The sequence below is a fragment of the Rattus rattus genome, chromosome 1 (genome assembly GCF_011064425.1).
Source record: "Rattus rattus isolate New Zealand chromosome 1, Rrattus_CSIRO_v1, whole genome shotgun sequence".
Classification (NCBI taxonomy): Eukaryota; Metazoa; Chordata; class Mammalia; order Rodentia; family Muridae; genus Rattus; species Rattus rattus.
This window is the reverse complement of record NC_046154.1, coordinates 208881839-208895343: the sequence shown is the minus strand read 5'-3', so window position 1 is coordinate 208895343 and position 13505 is coordinate 208881839. Positions and strand designations below refer to the sequence as shown.

General features: G+C 50.0%; 1 protein-coding gene across 2 annotated transcripts; it reads right to left on the bottom strand.

The window, feature by feature from the left end:
* Nucleotides 1–2874: 2874 nt before the first annotated feature.
* Osr2 (odd-skipped related transciption factor 2) lies at nucleotides 2875–10288 on the bottom strand. 2 transcript variants are annotated; one of them, XM_032914414.1, is made up of 4 exons: nucleotides 9906–10288; nucleotides 5440–6206; nucleotides 4392–4491; nucleotides 2875–3683 (listed from the first exon to the last, which is right to left on the bottom strand). In XM_032914414.1, the coding sequence occupies exons 2-4, from the start codon at nucleotides 6093–6095 to the stop codon at nucleotides 3501–3503; spliced, it is 939 nt and encodes a 312-aa protein (XP_032770305.1). In that variant the 5' UTR covers nucleotides 6096–6206; nucleotides 9906–10288; the 3' UTR covers nucleotides 2875–3500. The 2 variants fall into 2 exon arrangements, with proteins under 2 accessions (XP_032770305.1, XP_032770312.1); XM_032914421.1 differs by having other exon boundaries at nucleotides 2875–3601.
* Nucleotides 10289–13505: the final 3217 nt, after the last annotated feature.

The following is a 13505-nucleotide window of genomic DNA, read 5'->3' as shown; positions in this document are numbered from 1 at the left end:
GCTGTGTTGTCACCTGTGCTGACAGTCATCCGTTTCCCAAGCACCTCCCAGAGTTGAGACAGAGGCGTCCAAGTAAACATTTAAGAAGAAGCTTAAATGTTTGTACTGAAATCTAAAATACGAACTGGAGAAATCCCCAGTGTTGTTGTTGGTTTTTTTTTTTTAAACAATTTTATCAGTGAGGTAGTTTGACCTATTTATAATTTTAGACTCTGAGTTTGCTGACCTTTAAAATACGTAGTTTCAGAGTTATATTTTGTGACATTTTTCTCTTATAGCAAAATAATAATAATAATGATAATGATAATAATAATAATTACTACAGTCATAAAGTGCTTATGCTACAACACCTGCATTTCAGGCTAAGTGTGGGCAGGAGCACCTAAGACTCACTCAGAAGTCCACACAGGCAATGGGTTACAATGTAATTAGTGTTCAGAAACCTTTCTTCATCTCTCACAGCGGAAGAGAAGATGCTACAGTCTCAGCTCAGTCCTCATTTGTAACCGCTGGTCATTGATTTTTTTTTTTTTCTACACTGAGGTTATGACTGGTGATCTTTCCTCCTTTGAGGCTTTAGCCCAGGCAATTGATTCATGAGTTGACTATGATAGAGGGTGTAAGGAAACACAGACTAATCTAAAACACAAATAATGACTCTTCCCTGAACTCAAAAAAATAAAAAAATAAAAAATAAAAAAATCCATCGCTCTATTTCCCAAGACACAAGATGTGCCTTGTACTTACAGCGTCTTATGAGAGTGTCTCACACAAGACACATCTCCTGCAGACTTGAGCATAGAGGAGAAAAACAACTCCGAGTTTGGAGAGGAAGCAAGTATTCAGAATTTCACCTGGAATCACGAAGAATGTTTTGAGTCAATGGCCACTGGATTTAAGAGCTATTAAATTAAGCTCTATCACATAGATTTTTAAACTAGTTAGGTAGTAGGATTCCTAAAATGTGCTCCTAGATTCATCAAGACAAAAAAAAAATTACAGATAATGAAACCCAGTGAGAAGGGCAGTGTGGTGGCTTGTGCCTGTTTCCCCAGCACACAGAAGGGAGAACTAGAAGGATCAAAGCCAGGCTGTTGTTGGCCAGCTTGAGCTGCAGGGAAGACCTTGTCTCTAAATAAAACAATAGCAAAAATGAAACCAAAAAAGCAGTGGCAACTGCCATAAGAGTTGGCAGCTGAAAAGCACGCAGCAAACATTTGCTAAATTAAGGAATAAGGAAATAAAGTGTATGCAAACTGACCTTGACTTCTGAACGGTGTGGATGGGAAGAGGAACTGCCTTCTTGGCTTTCTCTTCTGGGCTTCCGGATTCACTTACTAGTCTTACTTTATTAACTAGAATAAGTGGACACAAACAGTAACCTATATCAATCTACATATCTGCGGTGGGCACCTCCGGGACATGCTTGCAGCTTGGTTCTGGGCAAGGGTCATTCTTTTCTAATTCAGCTGATGTCTGTACAGTGGAACTGTGACACTTGTAGTATGTAAGGGTGGGTGGGGCTGTGAGTCTGACTACATGGAAAAAGCCTGAAAGATGGGGGGTTCTCTAGGGACAGTCAGTGTTAACCCTGCCCTAAAGTACTCACATCTTCCATGTCAAGGCAGGCAGAATCTTGAGAGAGCAGGGGTAGGAAAGGTCACAGAGTTAATTCTGTACAAACAGAAGAAAACAAACAGCACACACACACACACACACACACACACACACACACACACACACACACGGAGAGGGGGCGGGGTGAGAGGGGGACAGAGACAGAGACAGAGAGAAGACACTTTATTCCTGACCCTTTCTAGTGAAGTCTTGCTCAGGATGCATTTGTGTTGTGTTAGACAAATAGACAGGTGAGGAAACATTTTGCTGTAGAGAACTGAACCCCTGTGAGAAACAAGGATGACTTTCATCCAGCTCCCTTAAGGGGTGAATCTGAAATGCTTTGAAACCTCCTGGGAAATGATATCCAACAAGCGCTAGTGAGAAATTTCATATCTTATCTTCAAACCCTCATCTATTATTCTAGATATCTTAACGCATCAAACAAAGATAGGGCATGTTGCTTGCTATTCCCCGAAGGTTAAACAAGCCATCCTTGCACAAACAATATACCTTTTAAAAGAAATCTGAGAATGTCTAATTCAGCCTGTTACTCAGTATTAAACTATGTATGAGCACCTACTGGGCCACTGGGCCACAGGTTCCACAGATGTTCTCTAAGTTGGGTCATTTCCCTGCCGGTGGCAGCATACTGTTGCTTACCTCCACAGCAGTCTCCCACCAAACTCTACTGATTCAGGACTGTCACTGTCCCTGTATCCTGTGCTCCAGACCAAACACTGCCTGCTTTGCATGAAAGCATGTATCCACTGCAAGCTCTTTACCCAGAGCAGCCTACACTTGACATTTTCCCAAGACTCAGCCGGTGACCTCACTCCTTTTGCTTTGTGGAGAAATCCTAACCTTCTGACAGAAGTGATCTCCACCCTTGGAGAGAAATATTGTGTGCGAACACAACTGAGCAGTCTCTCCATCCTCGTCTTCCCCATCCTCAGCTCTTCCTGTTCTGCGGGACAGTTTTATGCTCATTCCCTGAAGTCAGGATAAAGTCTGTGTTTATAGTGAGGAATCACAGTGTTCAAAGTCTAATATAGGAAAGGTTGCCCACCATAAACTTCAACAACAGGTCAAGGACTTCTTCCAGAACATGAAGCTCCCTTCTCTCCCCTAGTTGTGTTTCTTGGCATCAGGGCCTTTCAAGGGTGTAACAGTGTGCTATCAACAATGGTTTCTATAGGATACTTACCTGGAGGAATAAACTTAATAAACTCAAGAGACTAGAATAAACAAGAGGGATAAGACCCCAAGGCTGTTCAACTTTATGTATTTGAAAAAAAGAAAAGAGCACGATCCCATTCCAAAATGCACTGTACAAAAAAAGGAGGGGGTGTTTACATTTTTATTTAGAGAACTGGAAGTCCTGTTTTTAAAACCTAGGGATAAAGAACATCCTTTCCATTGAATCTTCAGGGGCTGTCCACTCCTCCAGAACCCAAGCGGATTGGCTAGCAAGATGAATCTCAAGAAGCACTGAATCAAGAGAAGTTTTATTTTGAAAATACAGTCTTTAAAGATAAATTTGGTTTCTGTTTTCCATGTCTAGGTGCATCCAACACGATACAAAAATAGATAGAACGACAGGACGAAGACCCACGACATTATGTACAGAGCTCTAAAATGAGCTGTGAATATCTACGAGGATCTATCTAGCGCATGCTGGTTTGGAAGGGGGTAGTGTGTAGCTTTCTAGAGAGTTCACAGTCCTCCGAAGAGCAGTTAACTCCCTGGAGCTGCAGGTGCGGCTGCAGGCTGGGGAAGAGCTGGGGTCAACGAGGGTGGGGGTGGGCCCCTGGGGTGGGAGGCGTGGAGAGGTGTCTGGGGGGGAGGGAGCCGGGACCGCACAGGACAGATCCTGGGCTTCGCTAGAAGTTCTGCCGCGGGGTGTGAGTCAGGCTGTGCCGCCGCAGATCGCAGTTTCGCCTGAACACTTTGCCGCACTGCTCGCAGCTGTAGGGCTTGATGTCTGTATGGGTGAGAAGGTGAGTTTTCAGATTACTTCTCTGATTAAAGGTTCTTCCACATGTGGGACATTTGTGTGGAGATTCCTGTTCAGATGTGAAGCAAGGCAAAGGATTAATCCTTCACACCACCACGGCACCCTCCTCAACAGTTTCTGTCTTATCCGTATCAAGCCTTAAAATAACAAGCGCGCGACAACAAAAGAGGGGACCTGCAGGGACAGATCTGGGCTCCTAATCCGCCAATCCTGAATCACACGTGCAAGCACCCGCAGAGACCCGATTGCACTGATAAGACCACCTCGGTGGGCCACGTATTTCATCGCTGAGTCAAGGGCAGGAAGGGGGTGGGGGTGGGGGCTAATCCTCTCATAAGGAACCGCATTCTCCCGGGAAATGAAGCTCCTGTTTGATGGAAAATTAAACTATTCCTCTATGTCCTGAAAGCTATGAGGCCCCTGGGAAAGCTAGCATATGGGATTTCACCATGGCTCCACTGTCAAAATTACCTTTATTTCTTTCCCAACACGGAAGTTTTAAACGCAGACCAGATGGGATGAAAAAATATATATAATACTAACATTGGGATTTATTATTAATCGGCTGGGCTGTTCGTTAAGAAAAATTCTTTATGTTACATACTATTAATTTTGTATTTAAAAGTGTTGTTTTCCCCCACCCCTTAAAGCTAATCTAAAACGAGCCACCACAGAGACATCCCCTGCCTTGGACACTGTGTAAAGCCATAATGGTAAAAACGAAGCACCCGCTTTTAAAAGAAGAAAATAAACTCACCTGCATGTGTAAAGTTTTGTGAACTGCTAGGGTTCTAGACTGACAAAATCCTTTCCCGCACTCCTGACATTTGAAGGGCTTTTCTTTGGAATGGATATACCTGAAAATCAACACAAGGTTTCATTGAAATGATCATCCTAGTGCTTTAGGATTTTCTTTCCACAATTTCTCCAACGAAATTTTGAGAAGGCAAAGAAAGCGGAATTTCTATTATTTATGTTGTTTTTAGATTTTCTGTGTAATTCTGTTTATGGTTAACCTCAGCTAACAAGACTCTTCGAAAACTTCTCGGGCAGTCTGCCTTTCTGTTTGACCGCCCTCTCTGGCAAGTTTATGGAGCTCCAAACGCAGCACAGAAAGCCCTTCTAGTCCATCGGGGTTTTCTCTGGGACTTAAAATGACCAAATCAAGACGGAAGGCAAGCTGGGGGCGGGGGGGGGCGGATTTTTGCGAATCTCTTCACTGCCTCAAGGATGGAGTCCCACTTCAGAAGTCTGAAACCTCCACACCGTGGCAATTATTTTAATCCGATGTCCTTTACTACTTCTAGGGTGTGAAGGTAGGTGGGGGATGTTTCTAAATACATTAACTCAAGACAACCTCCCCCCCACCCCCCCAGCTCCAGGGCACTCGATGAGATGTGTTGGGACGGGAGTAGAAGCCAGTAAATCCGGGAGAGTCTCTGGAAATGGCGCTACAGCAGCCCAAACCTGCACCCTTCACCCACCCATCCAGATGGAAGGAATCCGGGATCCCGCAGCCTTTTCACTCCTCACTCAGTACCAAGGCCGACTTAGAGGAAACACAATTACTGACTCCTAAGCCAGATTTTTCCTGCTCAAGGACAGAGGAAGGCCCTTTCTCGTCCCAAAGAAGGCGGCGATCCGCGGCAGGCTGCGGTGGGGGTTGGGGGGAGATAGACTGGGGGTCACTGAGGCCAGCTTTGGGAGGGGTTTGGAAGAGCATTCTATAATAGAGGGGATTTTATTGACACTAGGAATATCCGATAGAACATTTCATGGCCAGATGCACCTTCCCATAGTCTCACCTGTGATCCCGTAGGTGATCTTGCCTCCGAAAAGCCTTGTGGCAGATGTCACAGGTGTACGGCCTCTCGTCCGTGTGGGTCCTCTCGTGAATGAGCAAATTGTATGATTTGGTAAAATGTCTGCCGCAAAACTTGCAGATAAACTCCTTTTTCGTTTTGGAGGGCAATCTCCCTCGGGAGGGCTTTCTGTCCGGAGTCAGTTTACTGAGGCCCGAGATGGGGCTTCCCAGCCCTGGGCTCAGCTTGCTCAGGTCTCCCATTTTAGGCGGATCTTCTTGCGTGGCGGCCACCGCCAAGTTGGCAAAGTCAAAACGGGGCCGGTCCTTGTGTAGGGCTGGAAGGACGTGGGCAATGGCCCCCTGCTTGGGGTGGAACAGGTGAGTGGCAAAGGGCAGTGCGGGGAAGGGGAAGCGAGCGTCCACGAGGCCCTGCGCAGCTGCCATTTCCGTGATGGTAGAGCGGGTGATCTCGTGCACATTGGGGTACCCCAGCGTCCAGTGGTTCATGTGCATGGTCTGCACAGCACTGAGACCGTACAGGCCCTGAAGGTGGTCCACTGCGGCAGGGAAGGTGTTCACTGCCTGCAGGAAGGAGTAGTTGGTGAGCTGCAACGACGGGTGCAGTGGGATGGGAGCTGGCAGGGCCTTGCTCCCCATCTTCCTGAAGGCTCCGGAGGGGTGCAGGGAGCCGCCCCTTTCTTCCAGGTCTCAGAGGCCGGCGGGTGTGAGGGGAAAAAGCCCCCAAAACAACAGCACGCTGAGGAAGCCCTAAAAATGTCCGGGGGAGAGAGGGAGACACCATGATTAATTATCCAGCCTCTTCCGTCCTTGGGGCGATCTCGCCTGTGACAACTCTTAAGCTCCCTTCTCCTTAGTCTCCAAGACCACGAGATCAGCCCCGGGAGTCTGCACCGAGATTCCCAGAGTTTGGGCAGGAAGAAGCCCTCGGGCGAGCGGGTGCTAGGAAGATCGGGTTCCAGGACAGTGGGCTCTGCGCCCGGGGAAAGAAAGGAGGACAGAGGGCTCTGGTGCTGCCCCAGTCTGGACCCCTGACACCAGCATCCACTTGGGAAGGGAAATCGTGAGGGCTGAGAGGTCAGGCCCACAGGCCGCAGAGCCGGCTGCTGTCGCTCAGAGCTTGCCGGCTCCCTGGGGCACCGTAGGTCGCGGTTCCGATCTGGGACCCGAAGGCCTGGTTCGATCCACACGTGTGGCTTCTCCCCAAGCTGAGTCCCATTCAGGTCGCCTTTCCCGCGCTTACCCGGAGCACTACGTCCTCTCGGGGCCCTAGCAGGGCTCTGCTTCTCTTCTCGCTGACCTCGCTGGTTTTCTTTTCCCTTCCTCTGCCTTACTCCCATTTATCAGAGGCGACGGGACCACAGGGTGGAAAAGTAGCACGTGGGGGCTGGGTTCATCTTGGACTCACCCCTTCTTCTCAGGGGCTGCCTCTCCTCCCACTTCCTACCAAAATCCCTTCCAGGTGGTTCAGACTCCAGCCTGGTTCCTCGGGATGACGATGCAGAACACATCTGAGTCTGGAACCTTCTCTTCCCAAACAGAGCGCTAGGCTCTCAGAAAAGGGGGGCTGCTGCTTCTTAATCTGGCACCTCCAGGAGGCCCTAGGAGCAGCGGAAAGGAGTGAGTATTCTGGAGGAGGCCAAGGAAAGAACTACAGGGGGTCCTTGCATTCTGCGAGGCCTAGGCTACGTGCAGCCTGCTGCTCGTGTCCACAGGGGCAACCCAGGTTCCCTGGAGCCCCTCACCTGCGTCCACAGTGGGCCCACAGTCTCCCGCAGCCAACCCCGCTTTATAAACAAGTTCTGGCAGCACCGCCTAGGGTGGCCTTCCAGGTGCGGAGTTTAGAGAACGTCGCCAGGCAAGGAAGAATGCCGGCCAAAGGCACCGCTAACACAGGGACACCTGAGGTTTTGGACTAGGCAGGAGGGTGCTAGGGCCCGTCCGGCTCGCCCTGCTCACCTAATCCTTTTTGCACCGAATTTTCTACGCCATAGCATTTATGAAGTGGTGTTTGGGACTCTCTCTGCCATCAGGCTTAGGTGGTTGCGCTAGGACATAGCGCAAGGCTTAAACTATAGCTGCTTCCGTGGGCCCCCACCTTCCTCCGCTGTTTTGAACAGTTTGGAGACAAGAGATTTATTAATGAACTGCTTCTGCCTGGTGGTATGTGGTCTGGGAGTTCAGGCTGGGAGTTAATGAGAAGTGTGTAACAGTCGGAGGGTCTCAGTTAGAGCATTCAACCGAAACTGTAAACTCCCATTAGTAATAACTTTCCCACCACACAAATCACTATTCACTGTTGTCCAGCCGCAATGCTAAACCCCTCTCCTATGAAGTGTGTGTGTGTGTGTGTGTGTGTGTGTGTGTGTGTGTGTGTGTGTGTGTAGGGAGGAAGATTCTACTAACATCAGTGATTGTTTTCTCTTCAACTAATCTTTCTTTCGGTCTCCATAGGTAATGAGGAGAGTCAAACCATTTTCCCCCCTAGTGTCGAAAAGCAGCCTCTCTCCTGCAAGGAGAGGAAATCGAAATTATTATTTGGGTTTATTCCCAGACTAGATTTTTTAGAAATAAATTCAGGAGCCAATGCATGATTCTCAGCACAGGCGGGAGGTGGCAGGATGACCATGTTCGTTGGCAGAATGACTATCAAAATTGATGATTCTGACTTCAAATGCTCCAAGTGAACTTTGCCATAAAGGTCACAATCCTAATTCTGTCTGCAGAGACCTGAGCGCCACTCTCCTTCTTTCAATAATGTATACTGCAGAAAGGAGACTTTTGCACGTTTCCGTTTGTCCCAATTTGCCCCTTGATAGAAAGTTTGCTTTATTTGCAAGAAAGAGTCATCTGGCAAAGGAAGGGCAAGCCAGTGTGCCCTCTGGAATCTCTTCACAAATATTACGCCCCCAAACACCTACCAAACATAAATCACCAGGGAGTTCAGATTCCCATGCTCCTGTTTAGTCGCCAGCAATGTATGTCAAACCATCGCTTAAGTCAACTCACTGATCTAAGGCACTTTCGTTTTGTTGGGGCTGTGTGCATAACTCCATCTCAGACACTAACTGCGGGTCCTCGCTGTCGTGTCCCCACCAGCCTGTTTCAGAGCACGGGTTACTTTTAACTTTGCGAGGAGAGAAAGTTAAACCATGAAGTCATCAAGGGTTCAATGGAGATGAAGCTACATTTCTTTCATCGGTTTCCAGTGGAATTCCCAGGCATGTTAGACGCTTTGTAAAATCTAGTTTTACTGTCTGTCAGCAAAGGAGAGTTGTACATATTAATTTCAGTTTAGTAAAACTTTAAAAGCACTGGAGAACACACGGTTCCTGATAATTTGATAAAGAATCTCCAATCGTTGGTAACAGCGATGTCACATTGAATTATCTAAAAAATATGTAATAATAATACCGTTTGGGGCCATCTGTTAGACTCTGTGCATTGACTTCTGAGTGAAATGACAGATGTGGTATGCTCACTGAATTTTAGTTCAAACACAACACAATTGTATATAAGCCAGAGAACTATAGTGGAAAGGGATCTGAAATCATGGTGGGGGAAGAGAACTTGATCAAGTTGGGGGTGGGGGCACGAAGTTCCAATCCCTTCCCAGTGCCTCTGCCTTCCCAAAGAGTTAATTAAATTAAAATGCCTTCCGCATAATCTGGGTTTGTCTCCGCTCCCTCCCTCCCCGTGTCATTTTCTTGTTCTGTTCAAGACTGGAGTTTGTGGAGCAGAGAAAGTTGCTGTCTGCACTAGTTTCGCTTCGGGGGCAGCCAGTGCTCTTTTGTTCTCTGCTCACAGGTGGGGAGACCGATCCAGCGTCGCCGCCTCCACAAACACCTTGTCCTGCCCCCTTCCTACAACCGCGACCCCATTCCGAGCTATTTCTTGACAACCCAAGCGTCTCAGCTCCTGAGGAGCTTGCCTGCTGGCCTCTAGGCGAAGACCGGAGCGGAGGAAAAGCAAGAGGCCAGCACACGGTTGGAAAAAATAATCACCTATGACTGGACTATTCCCCTGTGAAATGCGCCTTCGGAGTCGCTGACTTGACTGCGCCGTGTGCCCGGGCCCTTCCGAACTGCCTGCGGGAGCTGCAGTAGGAAGCGTGGATCCCGGCTCTCTAGAGCAGGGGAGCAATATCTCGGGGTGATGGGATCTGGCCACAAAGTACGACGATCCGCCTTTATAAATCTTGCCGAGTGCGTAAATCTACCAAAACCAAACTAAGGGGCAGCACACAAAAGTACGACTGAGTGTATTAGCAGGGAGTCGCGTGGAGGGACCCGAGGAAGCCAGAGCACGAGGCCCGGGACTCGTGTCCACAGGGCTGCCTTTCATTCTCTGAACTTGTAGCGCTCCAGACTGAGAACCCGGGCGCCCCTAGAGCACCCTAACCCTCCCTTCCTTCGGAAGGCTACAGCCTGGCCCGGAAAGAACACTCACCGCCAGAACCGATGTCTGCCTGGGCAGCGCGGTTCAGACTAGGTCCGGGCAGCAGGACGCACAGCTTGGAAAGGTCGTGAGGTCCAAACTGGGTGAACTTCTTTTTCGGCGCGCTGTCCCGGGAACCGAGGACATGATCTGGGGGAGCGAAAGCGACCGCGGTACTTGGTCTTCGGCAGTCTGTGGAAGCGGGATGTGTAAAAATCGAGCGTGCTCTGGATGAGTGCTCAGCGCTCGCCTAGATCCCGCTGCTTGGGCCAGTTTCTCTCTGCGGACTGCGGGTAAAGTCGGAGCCCGCAGCCCTGCAGGGCCATCACCCTCCGGCAGCGAGCGCGCTGAGCTCCGTCCCAGCCCGCGTCCCGCCCCAGGCTGCCCCCCGCCCGGAGTCCAAGGCTTTAGTAGCGGCCCCGCCTCCCCTCGCGGCGGGCGCCCTGCAGAGGAGCGGGGCCGCAGCACCCAGGCTCCGCCTCCACGCCCGCCGCCCGCTAATGGTCCACTCTGTTTACTTGTGTTTGGATAGCAACTGAGTCTTAAAGGCGCAGGTTTGCTTGAGGTTTCTCAGTTAACCCAGACCCAGTGCCCAAGGTGACTCAATTCAAACCTCACACAAAGACAACGCCCATCCCCTCTTTTTGGATGACACTTTCCTTATACTGTTAGAAGCTCAACTACTGGGTCTTCCGAGTCCGCGGAGAAGTCCAAAGGGCAATTTTGTACTTTTACTTGGTTAGCTGCCGGCGTCACTTACGGGTCTTAACACGTTTAATATAACCATCTGCTTCAAAGGGTCAAAGCTATCACTTTGAGATTTTGTTTTCCAGCATATATCGCCCTTCCTCCGATGTAAAACAGTTCTGCCCATACTTTTGGTCAATTAAGGCTGTATGTGTAGTCCGTTTTTCTCCCCTGTTTTCAAAACAAAGTTTGTTTATGAAGGTGACAATTGACTAATTTCATAATTAGTGCAGAGACATCTGGAATGTTACAGAAGAAATTTCTTCCAATATCTAAGCTTTAATCAGCTAATGTACACTTCATAAGCAGTTAACCAACTTGGGCAAAGGAGTGGGCATCTGCAACCCATTGGCAAACAATAACGTGCCCATCTGGAATGGGTGAAGAACAATCATTTTTAAATTTTAGGAAAAGACTATTCCAGTGCCTCTAAACGTGCATTATCTTCGTTCTCAGCAAAAATTGAGTTCATTGTTCAGCCGCCAGGAAAACTGATTGAATTTGACGGGTACTGTTAGGTTTCCTAGTTCTCCTAAAGGTTTAGTTTTGTGAGCGTGTGAACGAGAGGGCATTCCGACCCCTCTGGAAAAGAGTGGCAGGGAACAAGACCCACTTCAAGCAGCTTCTTCTTTTTCTCGGTCGTGACTCGCCCCGAACAGAACTAAGCAAAAGGTCCTTGGTCCCAAACCACCTGAGGACACTGGAGCCAGTGCTTGCTGAAGCACAGATCTTTTAAATAAACTACAATTCAAATGCGTTCCGTCAAAAGATACTTGTTGGTCGTCCCCTCATAGGACAATTACAACAACTGTGTGAGGAAGTGGATAGGTGTAAGCAGAAAGACATGAGCCAACAAAGACTAAGCAGGAAGGCAGGCAGGCGCCATGGAAATGGTCCCATTAAGGTAAAAGCCTTTTTATTTTATTTTTGTCAAGGAGAATATAAATTTTCGTTTCTTTGGTAAAACATAATTCAGGAATGGCAGGTCATCTTCACCAGTTGTAGGGTCGCAAGGATTACAAAGTGAGCTTGGGACAGAGACTCGAGTGTGCAATGTCCTGTAGCGCTTAAGCTCTTCAGAGTAAATTTGAGGAACAACCTGGATTTCGGAGAATGCCTAGGAAGGGGGTTTTTAAAACCCCTTTCTCGAGTTAGTTCTATGAGGGTGCTTTCATTTTAGCGCTTGGTCCTGAGCCTCAGCTCCCAGGATGCCTGCGGTTCCCTCTCTCCAACCACCTCATTCCTTCCACAGCCTTTCTCAATTTAGAGAACTGGAGGGAACTTTCTCTTCATTTAGACGTCCCCCCTACACCCCCTCACACAGACGCACCGGGTGATGACCTGAGCTCTGAGCCAACGCTTTCTAGTTCTCTTTCGCTAAAGTGGAGGCGACTCCTGCAGGAGCAGGCTTCGCACCTTCACGGCCCGTGTGTATCGGGTACCGAATCGCCCGCTTTCCCCGTGGGGTAGACAGAGTTTATAACTCCCCACTAGCTGTATCCCCCTTTCCGAAAACCCTCTGAGCCAGGGTGTTACTGTAAACACGTTTACCTCGCGCTTCTCAGCCTGCGAAGAACTCTGGGTCAACCCAGCCCGAGCTCCGCCGCGGCAGGAAAAAGGTTGGGAAGAGTCCGAGAGCCTTTGCAGGTGGCAGCGCGGCCCTGCGGGGCCCTGCGGCCTGAGCCGTGCAGCGGGCGTGGGCAGGTGCAGCCAGCGCAGCTTGCAGCTGAGCGCGCTCAGCGCCGTACCTTCCCCAGGCCGCGGAGTGGTCACCTGGGACCCGCACCCGAACTTCTCCGCTCTCGGACCTCGTCCCCCAGCCCCCCAAGTCCGCACGCATCGAGAGAGCGGGCTCACCAGGTAGACAGACCCGCACTATGCCTCGGTGCAGAACACCGGCCCACCCGACCACCAGCGGTGTCCTGCCGTGCCGAAGCCGAGGTTCCTGAGTCTGCCACAGGCCAGCTGAGCCCCCAGGTCCGAAGCTCCGCGGAGCTGTCCCAGCTCCCTGCTGGGTTTCAGCTGCCTGCTCACGTATCCATCCGTGGATCGGGTCAGTTTCAGTCCTCACAACTCGAGGCTTTCGACACCAGGGCCACCCTGACCTGGAGCGGGCTGAAGGACTGCAGTCCCAAACCCAACAGCAACGTCTGTGGTATGGGAGGAAGGGAACAAGGCCTAGCAGAGGAGCTGGTGTGTGTGTGTGTGTGTGTGTGTGTGTGTGTGTGTGTGTGTGTGTGTGTGTGTGTGTGTGTGTGTACGCGCGCGGGAGCAGCGCAACCCCCAGCCCACCCAGGAGTCTGCGGGTGGAGTGGCAGGTGTCAGACACAGATACCCTGGAGTTGACTGCGTGCTGCGGACATCCTAAATAAATCGAGCCCTTTAAAACCAAGTTACGGAAAACTTATCTTCCCTAGGATCCCTCTATGGGTCGGCTTCCCGGTTCCTAGTTTTCTCCAGCTTTCTGCGGAGCAGAGACCTCTTGCTGTGTTGTGCTGCAGCCTGGAGGACTTGACCTAGCTCGAGTTAAAGGTGCAGTCACTGAGCGGTGAAGAAGGGGCCAGGCGAGCAGAGAGGCTTGCGAGTTTTAGACACGGAGCTGAGGGTGCGGAGGGGCCAGGAGTAAGAATTCCATCTCTTAAGAAACGGTGGCTGGGTCCGGGACTGTCCTAAGGCACAAGGTGGAAAAGCTCCTCGGCAGGCGGTAGCTCTGCAGCCGGCTAGAAGGGCCGCAGCGCCCCCTGGAGGCGTAGGCTGAACACTTCGTGGCGTGGGCTCGAGGCTGTGAGTGTGGCCTCCAGCGACCTCACTTACTGCCTGGTTCCCTTGGCTTGAACCTGAACCCTTTTGCCGGAGAGGAAAAGT